Below are 19,029 nucleotides of genomic sequence, written 5' to 3'. Positions count from 1 at the left end.
GCTACCTTACACTGCTTTCCTCATTTCTGCTCACTTAGACTAATACAAACAAACCTTTAACTCTGCAAGATGAAGCTAGGTGACAGAGAGAGAAAAATGTAAAATACTTCACAGGAAACATCTAGATTTTATTTAAGACTTACATTAAAAAGATGAAAAACAAAATGTTAAACTCCCCCCCACACACCAAAAAACAAACAAAACCCCAGAGTAACAACAAACAAGCAAACAAACAAAAACCAGCCCTCACACTCTTGAGGCTGGCTCTGGGTAGGCAGACATTGGCTTTGGAAAGCACTGGACTTCATGGAGAGGACTGGGTGGGGGGTGGGCAGGCCTATTTCTGTTCCTGGCTTCACAGACTTCAGTTCTGAAGATTACTGACTCTCTTATACCCAAACACAGGTGACAGGTATACTTAGGAGGGACATCGTGGTCCACTGCCACCTTGTTTCTTAAAAATTAAGTAGTATCTTCTATCTTCATAATACAAAACTAGAGTTTCCTCACATTGCACTTAGTATTCTTTTGTTGGCATCCTCTATGACACCCCCTTTAAATCTCTTAAAACTAAAAGAGCAGGGATGGGGCTCTTCCTCTCTCAAACCTTGTCAGGAGGTAGTGTTATACTAAGGTGCCCATTCAAGGGACTTCCTGCAGAACTCACTGAGGTTGACTGGTGTGGGAGAATTGTCTGTATTCTGTCAATCATGTTTTAAATAAACGCTGATTGGCCAGGCAGGAAGCATAGGCAGGTCAACCAGACAGGAAGTAGAGGTGGGACGATAAGAATAGGAGTATTCTGGGAAGAAGGAAGCTCTTTCCCCAGTCCTGCGCAGACCACCAAAGAAGCAGGATGTGACCTGCCCTGCTAAAAAGGTACTGAGCCATGTGGCTAACATAGATAAGAATAATGGGTAAATATAAGCTACAAGAGCTAATAAGAAGCCTGAGCTAATGGGCCAGTCAGTTTATCATTAATGCAGACTCTTTGTGTGATTTTCTTTGGGTTTAAATGGCTGCATGGAACTGGACAGGACAGAAACCCCAACAAACAGGCCCTCATGTTACAGTTGACACTTTTGTTTTAGCCATGTATTTCTCATAGGTTTTTTGTTATTTTGTTTGTTTGTTTTGGTTGAACTGAGCCTGTGCCCTTTTGTTTTCCTCTATAGGCTATGTAGCTCTGGTTACCTGGAACTCACTATGTAGACCAGGTTGGCCTTGAACTCACAGATCTGCCTCTCCATTCTGAGTGCTGGGATTGAAGGTGTGTGCACCATGCCTGGGCCTTAACTTTCTCTCTCTCGTTTATCCTTCTCTACAAACGTCCTGCCCCCACCTCATCACTACAACCATTTGGCATGAGTGTAATCATCTTTAACAAGTCAGCATTTAAAATAGATATTGAATCCCAAGCAGGAGAATAGCTTCTGCTTCCCCAAGCTCCTCACTCCACCTCTCACCTTAGAACAATGAGCTTTAGAGAAAAATCATAAAATCAGAATCACAGGTGGACTTGGCACACTGATCATTTATGGCCTCCTGTGAATCACCTTTCTGCGACTGCTTGTCTCTGTCCCTAGTGCCACACGGCCTTCTAACTGCCTGTGTCTCCTGGGAAACCCAAACAGACAGACACAAGCAAGCTTTGCAGACAGGGGAACGAGCAACTGCAAATCTGTTGTAACGCGGAAGCCTTGGGCTCAGCGCTGCACCCGCTCCGCCCTTGTGAACTCAGTCCTGAAGCGCTGTCAACCCTTAATCAAACACTCACCGGGTTCGAGAAAATTCCAGTTGGAAAAAGTCATAGCCTGCTTTAGTCCACCAGTGACAGCCCAGCTGTATTCCCCCCGGGAATTGGCGTCTCTCAGGCCGGTCCAGAAGTACTTCTGAAGGGACTTGTCGTACTTCTTCATCATGTCATTCAAGTATTCCTGCTCAAATCTACAAAAGATGGACCAATCTCGCAAATGTCTCATAGTTTTTGCAATAACCCCCCCCCCCCAAATTGTTTAGGCAAACTCAGTTGAAAGTTTCCTAGTACACCTGTACTGAGGGTCACACCTGCTGGTGATGGTCAGGTTGCAGTTCGTTCCGAAAGGGACCTCGTCCCCGTAGATTTTGTAACAGTTTTCTCCATGTCTCTTCCAGCCCTAAGTAAAGAAGAGGAATATCATCCCACTGTTTGTGACTTAACGATGCCCCCCCCCCAAATAAGCGGGATTCTGCTACTCTGACAAACTCGTACAATCAGAGGGAGGTGGAGGACGTGATTATTCACTGGATATGGCTGGAACTCAGTTTCACCAAACACCTCCGCATGACTGAGACGAGGCCCCATTTTCTTTGTCCTTGGTACCCGAATCACCCTATACTGCAGCTGCTAGCTGAACTATTTTTCAGAAAGAGCACAGTCACTGGAGGAGAGCTATCAACAATGAGGAAAGCAGCCATATTTGCAAACTGAGAGGGACCCATGACTAGGTACATCTTTTCTTACTGTAAGAACACCAGTGTGTTAGGATTCTCTTCCTTCTCGCTTTAAATAATTTTTCCTTCTGTTCAAATAAATGAACAGAAACCAGTGTTCTTACTTCCCAAGACTGAATCGTTTAAACTTCAAATATCATCTTTAACCAAGGAGGGCTCATTCTGCGCAGGGAAATTCACAACAGGATTACTCACCTCCTCTGGAGGACACAGCCTGTCAGACCGCGTGTCATTAGTTAGTTCTCCCTTTTTCTTGCACACATATCTGAGCTTCTTTTCACAGGACTGGACTTTCCACTGACCTAACTTTTAAAGAAGAAAACAAAAATATTTCTTACCAAAGAGAATATTTGCCAAATAGTTAGAATTAAATCACAATAACTATGGGAGGCCAGGAAAGGTAGTGTGTCTCAACCCATCATCCCTACGACACAGCGCATACACACGCCCTTTTTTACAAGCTTAACAAGGAAACCTTACCGAAGAACATTTAGTTGAACAGAGAAAAGTACCCCAAGAGGCCAGCATTCTAGTGGCTTCCCTGTGACCCGGGGGCAGTTTGCTCACAGATTAAAATTCTTTGGGAAGCATCAGCTAATGTCTGGTCACATTTCTTCAGACGCATAAGGAAGACGGTGGTTATGAGAGTTACTACTAGGGGTCTAGGGTCAAAAGATTCTTTTAATTCTACTCCAGTATAGACATCAAAATTGTCTCTTTCAAATACGCTACATCGAATTAATTTTGCAGAACTGACTAAGTCGCATTGCTTCCCGAAGTGAAATGTTAGCGGCTTGACTGTAACGAGGGTCAGTGTGGAATCCGGGCAGGCTGTGGAGCGCTCCTTCTGTTCATTCGCTGCTTCCACTTTTGACAATGTTTTGAGACATCTTGGCTTTTAAAGTAGGCCACCGAGTGTGACACCTTCTCAAACACATCCCCACCACAGAACCAGTTCTACACTAAATGTGTTGCTTCCATTTAAAACCTCTCTAGATGTCTGGGTGACAGTCACCCTGAGTACCAGCAGAGAGCTGCCTATAGGAAAGCAATCCAATCATAAACCAAAGAGGTGCTTAAGTCCTTCTGGACAAGACTCAGTCTATTTTAGGTTCCTAACCAGAGTGCATTCAACAAATGTTTAGCAAGCTACATTTCAGGAAAAGATAGCTTTATGGACAAATCTAATGCAATATTTTATATAAATTTAAAAAAATTAAACTATTGGAAACCATGCAAAACTGAAATACTGGAAAGTGTTTTCCAATTAGCCTCAAGTTAGGATGAATTCAAAACTTAATCGCAGCATGGAAAGATGGCACCTTCCAGGCTAACCTGTGCTGGCCTGCCAAACGTCAATCATAACGAGCAGAAAGGCCGATGGAGACTCAGGCCCTCGAAGACAGCAGGTTATCCGAGACAGTCTGACACATGAGTTCTACCACATCTGTATATCGTCTCGAGAAGGCAGTGAGAGCTCAGACTGCTTACTCGGCAGCTGCCTTTACTTACCCTCCACTCGGTAGCTCTCAGAGTGACAAGCTGCAGGATTTTACCTCTTCCTTCTCAGCTCGCACACAAATTCCTAGCACAATGTTCTTATTAATAGCTCTAACAAAAAGACTATAAATAAGCCACGGGAGGCTCCTACCTTTCCTAAATAGGAAACACAGTTGGGAGTCTTATTGTAGGGAACACTAGGCTCATTCCCATTCCAGTACGTCAGAGTAACTTCCGTACCATCTGACCACTGGAACAAAGTGGGGCTCTTTATGTTCTTAAGGCCTGTCCATATTTCTTCTTTGACATCTGAAAGAAAAATGTTTGGTTTTGTTTGGTTTTGCTCCGTCGTATGTTGTAATATGTGTTACTGATTTTTACGTGTTGATAATGTCGTTTTAGGAGCTTTGTGGTATATTTTTTAGATACGTTGATGAGCAGACAGGGTGGGTCTTGATGCCCTGGACTCACAGAGGCAAGGTACCTAGAGAGAAGGGTGCGCTGAGTGGTGTCTCAGGCCTACCGTATAAATGCTGCTTCATGGGAATGGGTGAAACTCTGTAAATCCAACCATAAATATCCTAATTAGAAATAGTGAGTGTCCACGCTGCCCTGAAATGACTGCTGTCTTCACAGGGGAAACAATTAGCACCCTGCTGACGAGGAACAGGGACCTCCGCAGCCTGAGTCGTCTAGGAAGAGGGCGGAAGACAAGCGGTCTAGAATGCCTTTGTTTATCAGTCTTGTTCCAGAGAATTACAAAAGCGAAATGATCGTCAGGACCAGTTCTAGAAGAACTTAAATACGGTTTAGCATTACTGTGGGAGGGGGAGAGTTTCTGATGACACAGTGGCTGCTGGGCGGCAGCAGCTATCTGAACTGTAACGCAAGGAGATGGAAATTAAACAAAAGTCATGGTTCAGCTCCTCATTCTTCCTAACTACCTTTCAAGAGTTCAAAAACCACGTGGTAGCTGCAGCGCTGGACACGGCAGGCCCAGGATAAGTCCATTTCCACTGACCGCCCCACCCCCATCCCCAGATGGGCTGATCCAGGGCCAGGCTGGAAGCCTCCCATTCCCACCAAGAGTCTGAAAACAGGGAGAGTAGAAACGTCTTTAAGTCCTAAAGCAAGAAGTTTAAAGCAAAAGAAAGTAATTCAAATGACTCACCGTCACTATGGAGTTTTGTGACAACCACCTCGACGTCCGCTAAGGAGTGAATGCTGATGAGGTCACCGCCGAAGGCGCTGCATTTGGAATGGGCTGCATCCCAGGTGCCACTTTCATTTGCCAGGAGATAGCAAAATCCATTATTTGGCAGCCAGCCCGCATCACAGCGGGTATCCGAATATGTCCAAACATCTGGGGGTGGGGGGAAGGGAAGGGAGGAAGCAGCCATTTATCTACCAGTAAAGACAGACCTGTTTAGAATCAACAACACTGCGAATTTTTCTTTCTTGAAGCACAATGCTTCTGGAAAATTGGGAGACAGGATGTCAGCTATCGGGGAGACATGAATTTGATGCTGTGTTTAATGCGTGTCTGACATCATCAAAATTTTCGCAGAGATTCAGATATGATATGCACTTGCTGCGAGACACAGGCTATGGACAAGACTGTTCAAGGGCATAGATACGGCCAGGGAAGGAAACGACTTTAGTCCTAAGAGGTGGAAGACAGGTGTGGAGTGAGCCAGATGCTGACAACATTTCCCAGCTCTGAGATTTGGAAGGTCACCCCCCCCCCCACGTCAAGCCTTCTTTTCTTGTGTGACCAGCTTAACAACTGACTGCATGCTAACACTAACTGTTGAATACAGGGCAAGCAGAGAGGTAAGGAACAGGATTGTGGTACTTATGTACTCTCAGATGGTACAGGAGGGGAGGGAAGGACAAACGGCTTCTTCATACACCTTCATCCGCTCTGAAAGAGCAGTGAGTCTCAGTTTGACGGTGACGAAATCCCCCAGAGAAGTCTAATCTTTCAGAGGCAAAGGGCCACTACTCTGTTTAGCAAAACTAGAAACTATTCAACTTATCCAGATCCTCTCTGGAACTTTCTTTTTCTCTCTCTCTCTCTCTCTTTTGTTTTCTTTTACAAATAAACTCAGTCATCTTAAAAATGTAGAGTATTGCATTCACTGATGAAAACAGATGCAGTGACCACAGGTAAACATTAGGCAGAGCTGGGGGAACCCTTTGAAAGAGGGGGATGAAGGACTGTAGCACCCAGAGGGGCCAAGGACACCGCAAGAAAACCCACAGAATCAACTAACCTGGGCTCACAGTGGCTCACAGAGACTGAACTAACAACCACGAGCCTCCGTGTGACAGACCTAGGCCCTCTGCATATATGTTACAGTTGTATGGCTTCATCTTCTTGTGGGCCTCCTAACAGTGGGTGCTGGGGCTGTCTCTGACTATGCAGACTGCTTTTGGGACCCAATCCTCCTACCAGGTGCCTAGTCTCACTGAAACTAGATATGCCATGGCTGATTGGTATACATGGGAGGCCTGCCCTTTTCAGAAGAGAGGGGAGAGGAAGGGAGGGGAGGGGAGGGGAGGGGAGAGGAGAGGAGTTGATGGGAGGGGTGTCTAGCAGGAGAAGGGGAACTGTGGTTGGGATGTAAAAACAAACAAACAAAAATAAATAAATATTAAAAAAATTGTAGTTTTTTTTTTTTTTTTTAGCAAACTGATCAAATTTAGGTTCAATTAGTCTCATACTTGCAAGCTGATAATCCAATAACTTAGGCTCTAAATGACATTCATTATTACTATGAGATAGTTCAGTTATGGCAAAGGAACAGAGAGAAAACTCACATGTAAATGCACTCAAACAATCACTGCCATATTCTAGTTTTTGTATCCACAAACACATATTTTCACAAAATTAAAATGATAGGCATATCATTTTGTTCTGTTCTTTGAGATAGAGTCTTTCATTAACCCGAAGCTCATCTATTAAGCTAGAGTGGTTGGGCAGTCAAGCGTCAGGATCCTCCAGGACTGCACCCCAGCCCCCGGATTTCAAACATGCACAACCATGGCATTTCAGCGTAGGTTCTGGGGATGGGGAAAACATTGGCGATATCCGGTGAAGGAAAGGTCAAAATGGGTGTCTGGCATGCGTTTACTCGACTTCACAGACTTATTTGGACGGATGAGGAAGCGAGGAAAGCACCTGGGAGCGCCACCGTCTTGTTCAAAGGCTTCTTGCAGACGTAGGGCTGCTGGGTTTCGCAGGAAACACTTCGCCACAGCCCCGACTCCGTGTCCATTCTCGCGCAGCTGGACCCGCCAATCATAGGCGCAATGGGCGTGCCTTAGGGAGGAAGATTTTTCCAGGAGGTGGAAAGAGGTTAGGGTCCTAGTGGTGCCTAAAATAATACTCATAATTTTATGTCTTTATGGAAACTCACAGTATGGTTCAAACTTTCAGTTAAACTGAAAAGCGACAAGCTGCGATGAACAACGACATGCTCATTTATGCCTGGTCTAGAACGCTGGATGGAGGGGAAGCGCTCTGATGATAGCTGGCTCACAGCAGAGAAACACATCAGCCTCTGCCTTAGAGCTCCTTCCACGACACACCCTGTGGCCAGAACCCCTGAGTCTATACTAAAGTTACTCTCTGTGAATGTTTACAACCAGATGAAACACCGACACACTAGTCTGCCCTTTAAGGCGTTAAATACTGCGTTAAGGACTGGGACTGGAGCTCAGCGCCAGAGCCTAGAATAGTCTATTTTTGACATAATAGAGTATTACTTTGTTTACTAATAAAAAAGATTTAGTTAATAAAAACCTCATGGCCTTTTGATAGTACTGAATCCATTTCTCTTCCATGTAGGTAGGACACTTTTACGAATGTTATTTAGGTTTGGCCGTCCTCAGACTTCAGCTTTCAAACGTTCCTGGTCCTTTCTTTTGCAGAAAGAGCTAATGGCTAAGCGGGATGGTGTTTTCATTGAGGTATCTGTGTACTAAGGTCCAGCTGCTGTGCTCATAGTGTTTAGGCGCCATAGTGGGGGAAAGCCGAAGAATGTGAAAAGGAAGGGATATTCCTGCTTTAAAGTCAAGCTGCAGACTAAGCACAACACTGGCAGTCGAGACCCTGTGGGCTCTAGAATGGTTCCTGGCCATGTTGTGCGGTTCATTCTTTTTCTTTTTGAGACAGAGTTTCTCCGTGTAGCCCTAGCTGTACTAGAATTGGCTCTGTAGACCAGGCTGGCCTCAAAGTCATAGAGACCCGCCTGCCCCTGCCTCCAGTGCTGGGATTAAAGGCCTGCAGCACCGCTGTCTGGCTCATTCTGTTCTTCAAACCCCAGGGGTACTTGCTCTAGAGCCCCGAAGGAAAAGCTCCTTTGCCCATGGTGTAGTTCAACTTGGCTAAAATAACAGCACAGTTAGGAATGTCTTAGAAAAACTTCTGAGACAGCAACCATGAGATCTCATTGTACATGAACTTCTAAAGGCTCCAGATGAGTAAAAAGTTCTCCGTTTTTGAAGCTTTTACTCTGTATACATTGTTGAGGGAGAGCATTTACCTGGATCCCAGCTAAGAAATTTTAATGGCTTGAAGTCTGACCATTCCCAGCCTCTAGCAGAATAGAGCTGATTCAGTCCGATCCAAACAATTCTAGCAATGTCTTCCTTTCCTGCAGGAATTGTATAATTTTTAAAATTAAAAATAGGTCTTTATATAATACATTCTGATTATGATTTCCCCTTCCCTAACACCTCCAGGAGTTTTCTCAGAGCAGCAGTTTCGCTATATATTCAATCCCCTGGTTCTCTGGAACTTACACACACACACACATGCACACACACATACACACACGTGCACGCACACACACACACACACACATGCACCCTTGTTGCCAGGGAGATGCATCATCCAATTGTATTATTTCATAATCAAGACCATCAGCAAAAGAAGGGACGAGGACAGGGAAGTGTAAATAATTTCTGCAGTGAGTCTAGTTGCCCATATGCTAGCTAATGTACACACAACATACGGATGTGCCCATGCCTGTGCGGGTCCATACAGATAGGAGAAAACCCAGAAAGAATAGAAGAATGATAGTAAGGATTCGTACCACCATGTAGAAGGTCATAAACCTGGAAAGAAAGACTTTACCAAAACCACAAGGGAAGAATTTGAAAAATTAATTGAAGCCCGATAGAAGAGACAGAGCAATTGATGAAAAATGGTCTATAAACGACAAAGGGGATGCTGACAGACATTAATTTTGTAAATTTGTTGGAGTATTCTTCAGCTGTAAATGACTTAATACTGTTTCCTAATTATCCCAAGGGGAATACGTATATTATTACATTATGTCCCTAGCAGGTGTCTATGTGTATGTATTATAGACTACAGGGTTTACACAGAGAGAAAATAAATATATCCAGACTAGGAGGACTTCTCAAGAGCTATTTTGGCTCTATACAATGATCTCCTCACTGAATACCATAGAAGGCTAATGCATAAAGCAGGACTTTTCAGGATTTGCGAAGGACCTGGGTTAAGAAAGGAGGCAGAGGGGCTGGAGAGATGGCTCAGTGGTTAAGAGCATTGCCTGTTCTTCCAAAGGTCCTGAGTTCAATTCCCAGCAACCACATGGTGGCTCACAACCATCTGTAATGAGATCTCTTCTGGACTTCAGGCATACACGCAGAAAGAATATTGTATACATAATAAATAAGTAAATATTTAAAAAAAAAAAGAAAAGAAAAGAAAGGAGGCAGAGTTCCAGGCCCCAGGAGCCAAACCTTCAATGCTGAATGTTCACATGGGGTGCAGGCAGTTGGGGAGTCGGTGTGGTGATAGCCATGAAAATGTGAGACAATGGCCAGTAAGGCATAAAAATTCTGGGGAGAAGGAAGAGCTTTGGAGAAGTTGGAGGGACCGCAGTCTAGATACAGATATAAGTGTGGGGTGGGAACTTAGTTTCTAAACATCAGTTTCTCTCTAGTTTCTATCTGAAAATGCATTTAACACATGGAAATATTATGTTTACATTCAATCTGTTTTTTTTCTTTGTGTGTGTGTGTGTGTGTGTGTGTGTGTGCAGATTTCAGTGCTAAGGTCTAAGTTTTAAGAGAGGCCAGAAAAGATATCATCAAAAGAGCATGCCTGGATAGGAAACGGAGCAGAAGACAAACACCTTTGCAGTCCCAGCCATCGGCCCTACCACGTGCAGGTTAAGCCTACCCGTAATATACGCCAGTTCAGCAGCGCTGTGGATGCTCAGCAAGTCAGCTCCTTGGTTCTGACAGGAGACGTAAGCTTCTTTCCAAGAAAGAACCTCCTGATTATTAAACTGGTAGCAACTTCCAGTCTGCTCATTCTTTTCCCAGTTACCCTCGCAGCCATTTTCTGTTGATAAAAAGATAAATTGCATGGGCCATGTTTTGGTTCTCTCATTATGCTCTGAAATGGTAGTCAGAGCACACCGAATGACTCCAGATGGTGGGCTCTTCCACCTTCCTTAAATCCCCTGTTAACTACAACGCTGATTTTCACAAGTGTTCCTGTGTAACCTTTGCCTGAAGATACAGGTGTGGAACACTGAGCCAATGGAAAAACATGCTTACCAGAGCTTGGCAAAGGTATCTACAGACTTGTCTACATGCCTACAGAGAAAGAACTGGAAGCCCGTGTGGGTGCAGACATGCTGCTTAAATATATTGAGCATAGAGACTCCTCTATTTTGGAAATTTAGTCCAAATTTCTTCTTAATATTTAAATAGAAGATTGAATACATGAATAGAATTGATATTGTAGAACTCACATTACAGATGTATATACAAGCATAGAAACATATATTATACATAAATAAACACAATATAGAGCATCCATAGTGTGTATCTCTGTGTATGTGGTACACGTGTACATGCTTGCGCCTGCAGGTGCCTGTGCTAGTGGGTGTATGTTCAAGCAGAGGCAGGAGGGAGGCCCAGGGGTCTCTCTCTGTCAATCTCCATCTTCCCCTGAGACAGTATCTATCACTTTAACCTGAAGCTAGGCTGGCAGCCGGCAAGCCCCGCAATCCTCTTGTCTTCACCCACCATGGCACTGGGGTTACCGACAGGCATCCTCAGCCATGCCTGGCTTTCTGTTTTTAAACTTGAGTGCCAGAGATTTGAATTCAAGGTCTCATGTTTACATAGCAGGCACTGTTACTCACTTAGCTACCCATCCAGACCCATGGTATATTCTTTACAGATATAGAAATGTGTGTTTCAAATAAAGAACCTGCAAACTGTACCCTGAGTAAGATAGACCTTGAGATAATGGGTTCAAAAATATACTAGCCAATCCAGGTTAGATCACATGACTTAAGCTCCACCCAGGGGTTTCCAAGGGACTTCCCTAACCCCAGTTACACATCAGATAGACTCATGGACCTTTACACTGGGAAGGCGCTCAGATATCCGCTGCTGAATGTGAAGATGAGGACAACGACACAGGTGTCTGTGGCGGAAGTATAATCAGAACACCTCAGCTTCTTTCCACCTATTGCCATAAATTTATTTGAGATAGTGTTCTCATGCTACTACAGCTCGGGCTGACCTGAAGCTCTCCTTTCTCTGGTCTCAGGCTCACAAGCGCTGAGATAAAAAATGTTAGCTACCCTACTTGGCATTTAATACTTCCTAACAGTCTATCACACGCCAGCTAGTGTGGTCCTTTGTAACTCTCACCTGTTTGCTAAGACACTGTCTCTGTTATATACCAGACATCAACACAAGCACTCCTTTGATCTGACCATCTCTCTAAAGAAGAGTGAACACTTTAGTATAGCCCGGATACTCTGCTTTTCACAAGAAGCAACTAGAAAACATACGCCAATCAACACACGGGCATGGCAGAGCAAACATTCTCACTAAGTTGGAGAGGGTCCAAGATATGCGTCTCCTTCTCTTCCAGTCTTGGCTTCAGGCCGTCAATACATTTTCTTTTTTTTCTTTTTTTTTTTTTCTTTTTTTTTTTGGTTTTTTGAGACAGGGTTTCTCTGTAGCTTTGGAGCCTGTCCTGGAACTAGCTCTTGTAGACCAGACTGGCCTCGAACTCCCAGAGATCCGCCTGCCTCTGCCTCCCAAGTGCTGGGATCGTCAATACACTTCATGTAGTCACCATCCTAAATAGGGTTTTTCAGCCCATTTGTGAGATCACCAAGGTGACATCCTTATATTCAAGCTACAGTCTCCTATATTCCACTTTCTTCTTCCACTCGTCTTTGGATGCTGCATTTTCCTATCTGCTCATGCCCTTTCCGCTCTCCCCCGATGTATATGAGCTTTTGCGATTCTCCCCTTCCTAGTTTTCCACGACCCAAACTATCCTGCTTCTCTTCCTGACCCACGTCTGAAGGCCAATTCCAAGCTGCGCGTGACTTCTTCCCCTTCCTGCAAAGGTGCATTCCTCATCCAGGATAGCATCTGTTGCAGACACTTTCAGGTCATCTTCAACAACTCCTCTCCCCCTTTGCCTCATATAAAGGGTTCTCTCTCCTTGCTTTGGAGTTCACCAGCCCATACATACCTGCTTTTAAGCAGATGCCCCACTTTTGATCATACTCATAATTTAGGGTAGTGGCACACCAGGGCCCATTATGGTCTCCATCAAGAATGCAGTCATGGTGCCATGTCTCACCAACCAAGAATGGAAACTCACAAGGTCTCCCGTGGGAGTTCCCGTCTCTGGTATATATCTCTGCGGGATGGGGAGGAAGCAGAGGGGAGTTAGAAGCTGAGCAATCATCTTAGGATAGCTGTTTTCTCAGACTTGTAAAAGAGACAGTGTTGGTTTCACGTATGAGCCGACAGTATTGAGCTGGCTATCGGCCGTGGAAACAGCATAGATTCTGACTGTACTCTGAAAGCTAGGGGTCGCCTTTGTGCCTAGAGACAAGCTTAGTTTCTGCATTGAGACTATCAGTGTTTACCTCAAGGGTTGTCCACTGTGTATTTGGTGACAGAGTAAGATCCCCTTTCTGTGATGTAAGCACTGAAAGACCCTGGCTTGATCAAGTCAGAAGAGACTGAGTCCAGCATGGGTGGCAGAGACAGCTACTTCTTCAAAATGGCTATTTTGATGGAAATTCAACTCTCCTCCATTTCTTTAGTGAAAGTGGGGCCAGAAAAAATACCTGGAACCTTTATGCAATTGGCCATATGGACAAAGGACATCACTGCCCAAAAGGTTGTGGCTTTTGAGGAAGTGGAGGAAGAAAGCTGCTGGATTCCTGAGTAGATCTTTGGAAAGAGTCAGGACATAATAATTCAGGCTAGGAAAAAGAACTGGACTTAACAGGGCCGTGATGGGAGAAGCTGGTGAGTGGTGAGGTGGCAGGTCTAGCTTTCATTTTAACAATTTTCTCTGGTCCCCAGAGAGGCACTGGAAAACGATCATAATTTAGATATGTGACCCCAGAGAAAGTGCTCAATACTGTGCCAATAATAGTTCTCTTGAAAATATGTCCTACAGGGCAGCTAATCATGTATCTGTCATCTGTTTCTCTTTAGCTTCAGTTTCCTCAAAAACTCTGGTTATTATCCAATGAAAGAATGGCCATTAGGGAGAGTACAGTCATCAAATCTCATTAACCTTCAGCAGGCTTTTGGGGTCCTTCAGAAAGTCTCATGGATTGGTTTAAAGTATGCATAAGATAGCATTTGATCCCACCTACATCCTTTATCATTCGCCAGTGCTCCCATGCCTGAAGCAGAGACTGAAGTTTGGAAGGTATCAGGCTGCAGTACAAAAGAAGTGAGAACCAAAAATGGGGTACAGATCTAAACAGAGAACTCCCAACAGAGGAATCTCAAATGGCCAAAAGGCACTTAAAGAATTGCTCAGTATCCTTAGTCATCAGAAAAATGCAAATCAAAACAACTCTGTGATATCATCTTAAGCCAGTCAGAATGGCTAAGATCAAAAAACACTAATGAAAGCTTATGCTGGAGAGGATGTGGAGTAAGGGGAACACTCATCCACTGCTGGTGGGAGTGCAAACTTGTACAACCACTTTGGAAATCAGTATGGCAGTTTCTCAGAAAATTGGGAATCAGTCTACCTCAAGACCCAGCAATACCACTTTTGGGCATATACCCAAAGGATGCACACTCAAACCACAAGGACATTTGCTCAACTGTGTTCATAGCAGCATTATTTATAATAACCAGAACTTGGAAACAACCTAGATGCCACTCAACAGAAGAATGGATAAAGAAAATGTAGTACATTTACACAAAGGAGTATTACTCAGCAGTAAAAAACAATGACATCATGAAGTTTGCAGGCAAATGGATAGAACTCAAAAAAACCTGAGTGAGGTAACCCAGACCCAGAAAGACAAACATGATATGTACTCACTCATAAGTGGATATTAGACATAAAGCAAAGAACAACCAGCCTACAGTTCACAACCCCAGAGAAACCAGGAAACAAGGAGAGTCCTAAGAGAGACATACATGGATCCCCCTGAGAAGATCTTCTAAATAAATTGGGAGTGTGGGTGTGTAGGGGGTGGAAGGTGTGAGGGGAGGAGGAGGGGAGGGAGGATAGGGAGAAGGGAGGAGAACATGAGGGATCTGGAAGGTGAAGTTGGGGAAAGGACAGAGAGGGAGAGCAAGGGATGAGTTATTTTGATGGAGAGAGCCATTATGGGATTAGCAAAAAAACCCGGCACTAAGAAAATTCCCAGGAATCCACAAGGATGACCCCAGCCAAGACTCTAAACAATAGTGAAGTGGGTGCCTGAACTGCCCTTCCCCTGCATTCAGATTGATGACTACCTTAATTGTCATCATAGAACCTTTACCCAGTAACTGATGGAAGCAGATACAGAGATCCACAGCTAAGCACTGGGGCGAGCTCCTGGAGTCCAGTTGTAGAGAGAGAGGAGCGATAATATGAGCAAAGGGGTCAAGACCATGATGGGGGCCAGGCAGTGGTGGCGCACGCCTTTAATCCCAGCACTCGGGAGGCAGAGGCAGGCGGATCTCTGGGAATTCGAGGCCAGCCTGGTCTACAAGAGCTAGTTCCAGGACAGGCACCAAAGCTACAGAGAAACCCTGTCTTCAAAAACCAAAAAAAAAAAAAAAAAAAAAGAAAAGAAAAGACCATGATGGAGAAAACTCACGGAAATAGCTGACCCGAGCTAGTGGGAGCTCACTGACTCCGGACTGACAGCTGGGGAACCAGCATAGGACTGAACTAGGCCCTCTGAATGTGGATGACAGTTACATGACCTGGGCAGTCTGTGAGGTCACTGGCAGTAGAACCAGGATTTATCCCTAGCACAAGAACTGGGTTTTTGGAGCCCATTGCCAATGGAGGGATACCTTGCTCAATCTAGGTACGGGGTGGCGGGGAGCCTCAAGTGATATGACAGACTTTGTTTATTTCCTATGGGAGGCCTCACCCTCTCTGAGGAGTGGATGGGGGTTATGGTGGGGGGAAGGTGGGAGGAGCAGGTGGAGGAAAGGGAGAGGGAGCTGGGACTGTTATATAAAATAAAAAGATTGTTTTTTTTTTTTTTTAAAAAAAGCACACACATACACACAAAAAGAAGAAGTGAGAACCATCTAGATGCTTTCTGAAGAAAAATAAATATTTTGCGGGTCATTGATTTTGTTTTTCTACGCCACATGAATGGCTTTCCAGAGAACAATTCTGCTAGGGAGTGTGGTGGCCCTTTGTTTTATAGGGAACATGCGTATCACATATGTTTCAGATCTGACCACATGAAAAATGTTCTGGGAATCATGCATTCCTTTAATCCCAGCACTCAGGAGACAGAGGCAGGTTGCTATCTGAGTTCCAGGTCAGCTTGGTCTACAGAGCAAATTCCAGAATAGACAGAGCTACATAGGGAAATCCCATTTTGAAAAACCCAAACCAAAAAAGAAAAAGAAAAAAAATTCCCCAAGGCAAATGATCAGTCTTCCTTCCCTATTACGATTCGAAGAGGACAATCCCGGAACATGACACAATGCTGCCGCTGCTGGGAGTGTCAGATTTCCCTAAAGCTTTTAATTTCCCCGTGCAAAGTGCTTTCCGAGTACACATTTCTGTACTTAGTCCTCACCACAAACCTGTGAGATCAGAGTTGTTGGTGAAATTCCCACTTTTGAGGAAAAGGACACATTTGGTGGCTCTTTGCGAAGCACTGGATAAGGACAGCCTCTTTGCTCACCGACACACAACAACTCCACACCATTGATGGCTTTTACAGGTTTCGAGTTACACATGGCTCAAAGATGACTGCCATTATACAGTTCTCTGGGTCACACAGTGCCTTGCTAACTGATGCTCTCTGTTAATTAGGCATCTTATTCCCCTTGCTGTTGATGGACCACCCGCATCCCACGGGTTTTCTCTGTAAGACAGCTTCTCCTGACACGACTCCTCTTCTGGTGTGTGGGTCTGAGGTGACAGCGTCTTCAGGCTTGCAACTGAATGTGTCATTGACACAAATTTGTGAATCAGGGAAAACAAATTGCCTTAGCCATCAGGCAACTAGTTAAAGAGTTTGGCAGGCTTCAAAGAGTCACCACGAGCACACAGAGTTCACAGTTAGTCCATCCTGTGTATGAGTTGACAAACATCTGGGATGTGAACATGCCAGTTGGGTCAAGATATCTTGTGATATAATTGTTATTATATCATAGTTAGTTAAAAGCAATTCACTCATAAAAATTTTACAGTTAAATCATTTTTCGTATAAAGATAAATTCTATGATGAAGTTTGTGGAAACCCAAAACATAATGGGAAATAAATGTTAATATAGTCAATATAAAAAAATTAGGCTACAAAAGCTAAGGGAGAAATAGGACACTGTTATTTGGAGAAACAAATCCTAATTTTGATCCCCAGCTTGGCTACAACAAGCTGGGTGACCTTGGACTTTACTTGGTTGAGACTTGAATACCCTTCTTTCTTTACTCCTATTTTGATAGACAGCATGGATGGGCATGGACCCGAATCAGAAGCTAGAGAGACCCAGAAAAGGTTTCTCACTTTCAAATAGGAAGGGGCACAGGTAAATTTTAGAAGTTAGAATTGGCATTTACGTTAGAACTTAATATCTGGTTAAATTTGAGTGGTGGGAGAAGACAATTCAAGAGGGACTTGGAGATTCCCAGCTTGCAGAAACTGAGTGGCTCTGGGAAGGGCGGCTGCCTTGACCTTGGCCTCTGTGCAACTAAAATCTGACGTGAATCTAAATTAGGTGGCATACTAAGGGTCTAAACAGTTTTTTTTTTCTTTTTTTAACATTTCAAGTATTACATTTAGAAAGGTAAAGAAACAAAGCCGGCCTTTTGGCTGTCCTGCTGGCTCTGCCCCTCTCCTGGGCACTGCCGAGGAGGGTTCAAGGCCCCCCTCCTCATTTTTGTGCTGGTGATCATGTTAGCAGTTGTGTGGATATTATTAATACATAAATAAAATACATAAAATAAGAAAGAAAACAAGTTTCAGTGAAATGGAGACCCTTAAGGGTGTGAGGGAGTTTGAGATGCAAACTATTCTCTCAAAAGTCCCGTGGGCAGGAGGACAATAAAGTCCTGCTGAGGAAGTGATCCTTCCTGATCCCCCAACAAACAAATAAAACGCAGTCCAGAGCCATTCTTCTGGGTTCAGTGTTTTCTTTTGGTTGTCGCGTTAGAGATTCTTGCTACACAGTATTTAAGTATGTCCTTAAGGGGTATCCAGAAAACAACTGCTTTACATCCAAGCAGCAACTGCGTCTCTCCCGTGTGCGCTGTCTCTCTCTGCCTGCCCACCTCTCCACCCTCCTCCCTTCTCCCTCTCTTTCTTTCTCTGAGGGGTATGTATGTTTGTATGTGTGTGGGCACAGACTCGTGTGCATGTGTGTGAGGCCAAGTGTTGACACTGGTTTTCTTCCTCGATCATTCTTCACCTAACTTGGATCCACAGCTTGCTGACTGGCCTAGACTAGCTAGCCAGGGATTGCTCGCCTCTACCTCGGGGGCAGTGAGATTATAAGCAGGCTGCCACACCCACCCAGGACTTCCACGGGTGCTGAGGAGTCAAACTCTGGGTCCTCACGCTTGCACAGCGAGCATTTTCTACACTGAGCTGGCCCTCAGGTAATAATCCTGAAGTTCCAAAGGAAGCTGGCCAAGAGAAACAATTTAGTGATTCAAAGATTAGGAGTTGAAGGAAAGGAAAACCCCCACTCTAAGTCTCTAATACTTCTTCATGGAGAGAACTACACAGTCCTGATTTTTTTTTTATCTTCACAAGAAATAGGAAGAGATCCTCTAGGCAGAAAATCCTGAGCAGATCATGGTTAGAATGGGGAATTAAGCTGCCATCCTAAGTCTATGGTCAAGTTTAAGAGGGGTCCTTTACCTTCCCTTCAAACTCATTGATGTTGACTATGGCCACAGACTGAGGATGAGGGAATAAAGATATCTTAAGGGAGGGGGAAGAGTAGAACGCAGGTGGTGTGGAGGGGAAAAGAGAAATTATGGGGGGAGGGAATTAAGTGGGGAGAGGAGTGGGAGTCTAGGGTGGAAAAGGGATTTAGAGAAGAATAATTAACACTTAGGAAGCTTAAAAAAGCCATACAAACCCTACTTTTAAAGTAGAAGTTTCATATAAATGAATATCTACATATTTTCATATGCAAGAAGCTACTTGACCTTACCCTACACAGAAGCCATAGGTTGCAAATTAAAGGCCCAATGTCAAGTGTGCGATACTTCCCCTCAAGTTGTTGGTCAGAGGCGTCCCCCAAATCCCCAATCAGGCTACTGACACTGCTTTCAGTTGCCCAACAGAACTTGATGGTCAGACCCTATTGCTGAAGATACCACACATGTTGGTCACAGGATGTGGAGAAATCAAGTTGGCACAGAGCAGGAAGTTTTCACCTTGCTGGGTAGCTTCCATGGTACTGGAAGATGGGAGGGAGTCGGCCAACAGTTTTACCCAGCTATGACTACTGTGAGCTGCAGTGATGACCAGTGTGGCAAGAAAATGCCTATCAGTA

The 19,029-nt window shown here is 44.4% G+C and overlaps 1 protein-coding gene across 3 annotated transcripts in view; it reads right to left on the bottom strand.

Annotated features, from left to right (window-relative positions):
* Window positions 1-19,029, bottom strand: part of LOC130864755 (lymphocyte antigen 75) — a 117,523-nt gene that overhangs the window by 89,895 nt on the left and 8,599 nt on the right. For all 3 annotated transcript variants that reach the window (XM_057755509.1, XM_057755510.1, XM_057755511.1), the window contains exons 3-11: window positions 12,548-12,718; window positions 10,214-10,378; window positions 8,544-8,654; window positions 7,178-7,318; window positions 5,165-5,356; window positions 4,145-4,302; window positions 2,689-2,799; window positions 2,068-2,156; window positions 1,778-1,947 (exon numbers count right to left, since the gene is read on the bottom strand). In XM_057755509.1, the coding sequence (XP_057611492.1) occupies window positions 1,778-1,947; window positions 2,068-2,156; window positions 2,689-2,799; window positions 4,145-4,302; window positions 5,165-5,356; window positions 7,178-7,318; window positions 8,544-8,654; window positions 10,214-10,378; window positions 12,548-12,718 (1,308 nt within the window). The remainder of the gene's footprint in view (window positions 1-1,777; window positions 1,948-2,067; window positions 2,157-2,688; window positions 2,800-4,144; window positions 4,303-5,164; window positions 5,357-7,177; window positions 7,319-8,543; window positions 8,655-10,213; window positions 10,379-12,547; window positions 12,719-19,029) is intronic.

Source organism: Chionomys nivalis, chromosome 22 (genome assembly GCF_950005125.1).
Source record: "Chionomys nivalis chromosome 22, mChiNiv1.1, whole genome shotgun sequence".
Lineage (NCBI taxonomy): Eukaryota > Metazoa > Chordata > Mammalia > Rodentia > Cricetidae > Chionomys > Chionomys nivalis.
The sequence above is the reverse complement of the archived record's forward strand: the minus strand, read 5'-3'. Positions and strand labels throughout refer to the sequence as shown.